Below are 6,942 nucleotides of genomic sequence, written 5' to 3' on the forward strand. Positions count from 1 at the left end.
TTAGTATATTTTAAGTATATAATAAATAATAATAGATTTTGTCAAAAGAAACAAATTATAATAGATATTACTATAACTTGATTTATTGTAAAAATATAAAATTTTAAAAATTCTTCAAACAAAACATTTTTTTTTAAATAAATCGTGCAAAATATTTTAATATTTAATTTATCAAAAGATTCAGTTTTTTTTGGTTAGTTTTATATTCACCTCACCATATGATTCTTTCATGTATTTTGGTCTTATTCGTATGATATCACAAATCATTTTTCGATATGTTATTCATCGTCTTATTACTCTAATTCAAACAGACTTAATTTTGAAATTTTTAGAAATATATAACCTAAATATTAAATGCACTAGTTAAATCATTTTTTTAAAAACCATTCTACACATACCATAAATTGAAACGTTACAACTATACTAAATTAGTTACAATACAAATCATACACATTTGAATTACACATTTAAACTGATAAAGGACACGTTCTTTTTGGAACCAAAAGCCGATAATCAAAATCCTTTCAGAGCTAGAAAGACACAAAGAAAACTAAATAACAACCAGATAGATAGGAAGAAAAATAAAACACAAACCAAAAGCCATATATAGTTGTGGAAGCCCTTTTAGTTAAATGGTTTGACTAAGGGTTCACTAATACTTCTACACAAAGAGGTCTGGGGTTTAAACCCCTGAAAATACCACATTATATAGATTATGGAAAAACAAATTACAGGAGATCTTCGGTTTGGTGCATTGCGTACCGTCAAACATGGATTTCATAGGACGGTTCAGAGTGATGCAGTCAGACGTGTATTCTCAGAGGGTGATAGAATTGCCGGCTGTAAAATTGTCTTTGTAATATTTTCATCGTTGTAATAGCATAATTAATCGATAATATCGATTGAGACGTTAAAAAAAAAAGCCGTATATAGCGAGAAATATGTTTATGGGCATAATCCTCTACATAAATCAAAATTAAAAAATAGGCCCATATTCACACTAATGGGCCTAAAATGGTAATGTCTGCCATAGTTGTGGCTTAAACCCTAGGACCACGGGTACGTTAAACCCTGATTAGTTTTGTCTCTCCCAAGGCCCGCGAATCGCGAAAGCTCGATCTGTTTCTTCCCTTTTCTTTTTATGACATAAATCCTGTCGGATTCTGCTCTCTATATCTCTGAAAATGGCGGACGCAAATGCCGAACCGGCCGTTGGTTCTTCGGGATCTAATGAAAGCGTTACAAAGATTGAGCCGATCCGGATGCCAACCATCGAGGAGATCCGAGCACAAGATGTTTGGAACAACTGCGCCGTCAAAAGTGTAGCTAGTGGAGTCATGGGTCGCTCTCCTTTTCCATCTTTATTGCTCTAAAGTCTTTAGCTTTCTACTACTGATTATGTTTCTAAGCTCGTTATTGGAACACTCAATAGCAACTTTACTCGAATCGAATCTATTGTACATTTATGACATAAATCTACTCATGTTTTTTTCGTTGGTTACATATTTGTATAAAGTGCATAACTTTCTACTAGTGATTATGTTTTTGAGCTGGTTGGTTAATAGGAAGTTTAGTCGGATTTGTGTTATTGTTAGGTTAGTTGTTGAATCCAATCGAATCTATTGTACATTTTTCTGACATAAAGCTACTAATGTTTGCTCGTTGGTAATAGATTTATTTTATTTGTAATGATATTGATTTGGTTTTGTTGACAATGTCTATGGAGTTGTTGTGTTTAGGAGGAGGGCTTGGTCTGATGATGGGTTTGTTCTTGGGAGCATTGGATAATCCTATAACGAATGATACCATGACTGGTAGGCAGCAGTTTGTGTTCACTGCTAAACAAATGGGACAAAGGAGTTGGAGTTCTTGCAAGACTTTTGCTGTTATGGGTTTGGTTTTCTCTGCTGCTGAATGCATTATCGAGAAGGTAAACGAACACATTGTTTGTGAACTCACTCTTGAATCATTATTACTTCAACTCCTTGATGTCGATTTCTTTTCGAAGGCAAGGGCGAAGCATGACACAACAAACACTGCTTTTGCTGGATGTGTGACCGGTGGCTCCATGTCTGCCCGAGGTAATACCTTATTGAAGTCTCGTAGTTGCTTTTGTTCCTTTTGACATTTCACATGCTCTCTCTTTCAAGAGATACGTTGCGTCTGTCTCTGGGGATTGATGAATTTGATTTTGTTTCAGGTGGGCCAAAAGCTGCGTGTATAGGCTGCGCTGGCTTTGCAACTTTCTCTGTACTGATAGAGAAGTTCTTCGACAGGCATACGTAAACCAACAATATATCTAACAAGCGCCATTGCTGCGAATTGTTTAGCTGTTTCTTATACAAGGAGAGAGGGAAAACTAGAATTACATTTTCCAACATAGAAGAAGAAACTGAAGCTTGTTTTGATTGAATATTTGTTCAGTTATTGTCATTATTTATCGTAGATTTTGTTTCCACTCAGTGTTCCTCAGAAAATAAGGGCCTGTCCTGGCTTGGCTTGCACACAAAAGTTTCAGGTTTCAGAGTTTGAATTCAGTTTTGTCGTGTACCTGATCATAGTGCCGAATATTAATCTGCGACAGTGGAAGAAAACTTCATTACAAGTAGAATCACTTAGCTGAGCCTCCCAGCAATGGGACTCAATGTCCTTGACTCATCAAAATCATTTCTAAAAACTGAGATTTGTAGCCACTGTCAAGAGGACGTGGTACTAACTCTAGGAGCATAAATGGGAATCTGATCTTTATAGTTTTATAGTCTCAAATTTGATAAGGAATATAGTACTACTACAAATACAGCCACAATGGTATATAACTAGGAGTAGTACTCTTATGTACTTTTTTACAAATGAAAAAAAAAAGACTATCTTCATAGATGAAGAAGATTAGAGATGTTGTCCCAACCAATGTTCCACCTTTTATCTGAAGGCATGGCGAAGTTGAGCTCAAACATCTCTCTAGAGATGTTACCACTTTCACAGAACCCAACAAGCTTGGCAACTATCTCTGCACTCTCTTGCACGTGCCTTGAGTCGTAAGGATCAGTCCATAGCTTGTTCACGAACTGGAGCTTCCTCTGTTTCCCTTCCAGCGGCACGTCCCACTTCATGTACAGCTCCTCTCTCTCCTCAGGCGTCAGTCTCGAGTTTATCCTTCTCGCCAGAAACTCCCTCTCTCTTCTCAATGCCCTTACACTACATCAACAAACACATTGATTAAACAATGTTACATAATGAAATCAATAATGTCAAATTGTGTAATACGTACCTCGATGATAGAGATACAACTGCAGGTTCATCGCCAGTTCGTGCTGGAGTTGCGTTACCTACTTCTGCTAGATGTTGTTCTAACCAAGTTAACCGTCTTAGCTCCACTTCCATGTAGATTTGATCTGCTTGGTCACCTTTGAACAGCAGATAGAATTGTGTCCTGTGGATGATGGATACATGGCAGACATGCCACAGCTCTATGATCTGTTGCCTCTCCTCTATGAATGTTATATGCCACGCCACTTGACTCTGCTCTTCGTCTTCCTCTATCGTCTTCTCCTCGTTCTCTACGCTGTATCCAGCTCCTTCATTTGCTTCCAACTCGAGCACCTGACAGACGAGAAGTTGTTTCTGGTACTGCAGTTTAGCCACACGTTCTTTGAGTTCGGTTACGTATGCTCGTATGCTTCTCACGTTCTCCTCCGCTGCGTTTTGAAACATTTGCTGCATCTTCTTCATGTTCACCGAGCTTGATCTCCTGTAACCTGGAGTGCTTTCTCTTGACGAGACATCTCCGCTTTCTTCTCCTTTCTGTGGCGTAGCTGTTCCTCTACTTGCAGAGTTGTTGTTCTCTTGGGGAGCTTTGTTCTCAGCATCACAATCCAAGACTTGCTTCGAAGATGAAAGATGAGAGCATGGAGACTTCAAGAAACTCTGGCGGCTGGATAAGCTGCTCGGCGTTAATGGAAGATGCTTCTTCTTCTTCTTTGTCTTTAGGGTTTCATCTCCACCATTGGTATTGCTTGGAAGTGACATCACCAGCTTATCAAGTTGCTCCTCTAGATTTGCGATTGTGCTTCCTTGTGAATGAAGCCTTGTTATCTCGTCCTTGAGGTTGGCACTTAAACTCTTGTTAGGAGCTATGACATCTCCAGCATTAAGCATTGGGGATGATGATCTCACAGTACGCATTTCCCTTATCTCTGCTTGAAGCTTAGCGATGGTCTGAGCAGCATCTTGGTTCCCTAGTCTATGGCAAGTTACTTCCTTCTGTAGTACTTCAAGAGCCTTTGTTGCCTCCTCCCCAAGCTGTTCTTGAAGGTGTTCAAGTTTGCGGATCTCATGCATCAGTGTGAAAGGAGCTGTTGATGACTGGCGTATCATAGATTGACGTATACTTGTCTTTCTTGCTCTCTCATTCCGGTTTAGAGTCTTGTTCTCCGCGCTAGACGTAGAGACCTTATCTTGTTGTTGATCCTTTTGAAGCTTTTGGCGCAACTCCTCAAGTTGGATATGTGCATCATCTCTTTGTCTCCTAAGCTCTTCCATTTCAATTTCCATCTAAAAAAGAATCATGAAACATCCTTTTGTTCATTATATATTAAACTTTTGCTGTTTGGACAGAACTGAAGTAAATAGAAAACCTTCTGGATCTTAAAATCCTTTTCTCTCGATGGATCAGGAGTGTGACGCTCTGATTCCAATCTAGCCACTTCTTTCTGAAGATGTTTCACTAGTTGCTTATCAGAGACAACCTGTAGTAGTTACAAGACGAGCAAGTAAAATATTTTGTTTATGTTCATCCAAGGTAAGAGCAAAAGCATGGAACCAAAGATCATTACCATATTCACTTGAGCATTGTTTGTAACTTCCTTTGCTCGGTTAGCAAAGTATAGAGTATTTCTCGACTGTTCAGCATGAGTGGAAGCTGGACTCAACGTACATATAATGGCTGTTCGAGCATTTCCACCGAGTGAATGTTGTAATATCCGAGTGAGCTTGGAGTCTCTGTAAGGTATGTGGCCACTTCTTTTCCCCACACTTTGGAGAGTTTGCAAATTGATGATATAAATTTATTAGTTAGCAAAAAGTTTGTGATTTCAGAGTCACTCTCAAGAGATATGTAAGGACCTAAATTTACCTTAGTTTCCTTATGACAGTTGTAAGGGTCATGAGACTTAGATTAATATGGCAACCTTCCCTGAGTCTCGTTCCATCTGCCTGCGACTGTGACGCTCTTTCACTTCCTGCTAAGTCCACAAAGTTCTGCATAGCATTTCACACAAACATTAATTACATCCACAAAACTCTAGTTAAACATTTTGCAAAAGGAAAAAGTCAACAAAGAGGGAACTATTCTTTTACCAAACTAGCCATGTATGACCTCACACAATCTGAATTTTCGCGGTGAGTACTTTGTATCGTCTGTTTTGCCATCAAGAAAATTTTATCAGCATACTGCAGGAGATATGTAATTTTGGTTCCAGAGAAATAATGAGAATCAATAACGTTTACCAGTCTGATTATTTGGTGTGACCGTGAGCTTGTATCATTCAAAGCAGTTTCTCCAACTTGCCTTTGAGCTATCAGAAAATAGATACACCAGTCAAAAATGAATACAAGAAACCAAGAACGATGCAACAAGTTCAAGTTACCTTCACAGATGCTAATCAGATGCCTCAAATGATGATCGTTATTAGCAGTTTCTTCCACCAGTTTTTCAACCACAGTCCCTTTCTGCAATTGCCATGCGGATCATCAGGTTTTCAGTATGCATTCAGCATCAGCAAGAAAATGCAAATAAGTGGTACCTCAGGGTCATCAAGGAGTTTAAGGGCACGACCAGACTCTGAATTGAGAAGATCCCTCACATTTTCATTATATATTTCCAGACCAGAAATCTTGATTGTGAAATCTCTTTCAGGGGTCTGTGAAACAGAAATGATATTGGGGCATTGACATGTAAAAAAAACATTGATTTACAAATCTGATCATAGCAATGCTTTACCTTAGTAATGTGATTGTAAATATCATTGACAGCTTTCTCCGTTACTCCTCTCATGGTATATGTCTTCCCACTGCTCGTTTGTCCATAAGCAAATATTGTTGCTGAAACATTAAACTCATCTTTCATAAATATCCAAGTAAAAAAAGAAAAAGAAGCCAAATTGTTAATCACAGAGATAGAGCAGATACCGTTAATGCCCATCAAAGCAGACAAGGCAACATTCTTAACACCATCTTCATACACATCTTCAGTGAAACTCTCTGGTCCAAACACTTTATCTGAAACAAAAGGGTGCATTTAGGCTAGGAACAGAACAAAAAAAAAAAAGAAAAGACAAAAGATATGGAATTTTAATTATTACCGAATGTAAAAGAGGACTGGCGGTGATGAGAACGTTCTTGAGGTTTAGAGACAATGGTGTGACTATCAACGCATTGCCAAGAAACTTGGTCTTTAGCTAAGAGTTCCTTCTTGTTCAGTGGTCTTAATCTCACAGTAACAACAATCTTCTCCTCCCTCGATCTTGAGCTTTCACCTGGAGTTCTCATTGTCACCTCCCTACAAATGTTTCATCATCTCAATTAAGCTTTTAAAATAAAATCAAATAAAATGTAGGGTTTAAACTCAGAGATGTATGGAAGGAAAGACTCATCATCATATATAAGGAAACATCAACTGATGATCCAAATGTAATAATCCATGAAAGGGTAATCTTAGGTTTGCTCACTGAACAGAGTTGATTAAACACTTACAGAGAGAGAGAAAACTGAAGCCAAATCGGAGATCCAGGTAGCAAGTAATATATAATCGCTGGTAGAAAAGAATAAAACAATAGTGAGAGAGATTTCTAGTCTCGTCTAAATGGTGAAGAAGAAGATGAACGTGTTTTGGGCTTGTTCTTTTTTTGTCTTTACGGAGGTGCTGTGAGAGAGAGAGAGAGAGAT

General features: G+C 38.2%; 2 protein-coding genes across 2 annotated transcripts; one reads left to right on the forward strand and one right to left on the reverse strand.

Moving 5' to 3' along the window:
* The first annotated feature begins 1,071 nt into the window (after positions 1 to 1,071).
* On the forward strand, positions 1,072 to 2,458 carry LOC108812925 (mitochondrial import inner membrane translocase subunit TIM22-4). The gene is made up of 4 exons (XM_018585323.2): positions 1,072 to 1,341; positions 1,740 to 1,930; positions 2,009 to 2,081; positions 2,201 to 2,458. Exons 1-4 carry the CDS (start codon positions 1,185 to 1,187, stop codon positions 2,284 to 2,286), a joined length of 507 nt encoding a protein of 168 aa, XP_018440825.1. The 5' UTR covers positions 1,072 to 1,184; the 3' UTR covers positions 2,287 to 2,458.
* Positions 2,459 to 2,729: 271 nt separating this feature from the next.
* LOC108812924 (kinesin-like protein KIN-7A) lies at positions 2,730 to 6,914 on the reverse strand. The gene is made up of 13 exons (XM_018585322.2): positions 6,751 to 6,914; positions 6,360 to 6,556; positions 6,187 to 6,276; positions 5,999 to 6,099; positions 5,802 to 5,918; positions 5,646 to 5,727; positions 5,506 to 5,573; positions 5,356 to 5,415; positions 5,132 to 5,256; positions 4,833 to 5,031; positions 4,635 to 4,745; positions 3,269 to 4,551; positions 2,730 to 3,195 (listed from the first exon to the last, which is right to left on the reverse strand). The coding sequence occupies exons 2-13, from the start codon at positions 6,544 to 6,546 to the stop codon at positions 2,871 to 2,873; spliced, it is 2,748 nt and encodes a 915-aa protein (XP_018440824.1). The 5' UTR covers positions 6,547 to 6,556; positions 6,751 to 6,914; the 3' UTR covers positions 2,730 to 2,870.
* Between the last annotated feature and the right edge of the window lie 28 nt (positions 6,915 to 6,942).

Source organism: Raphanus sativus, chromosome 6, assembly GCF_000801105.2.
Source record: "Raphanus sativus cultivar WK10039 chromosome 6, ASM80110v3, whole genome shotgun sequence".
Taxonomy (NCBI): domain Eukaryota; kingdom Viridiplantae; phylum Streptophyta; class Magnoliopsida; order Brassicales; family Brassicaceae; genus Raphanus; species Raphanus sativus.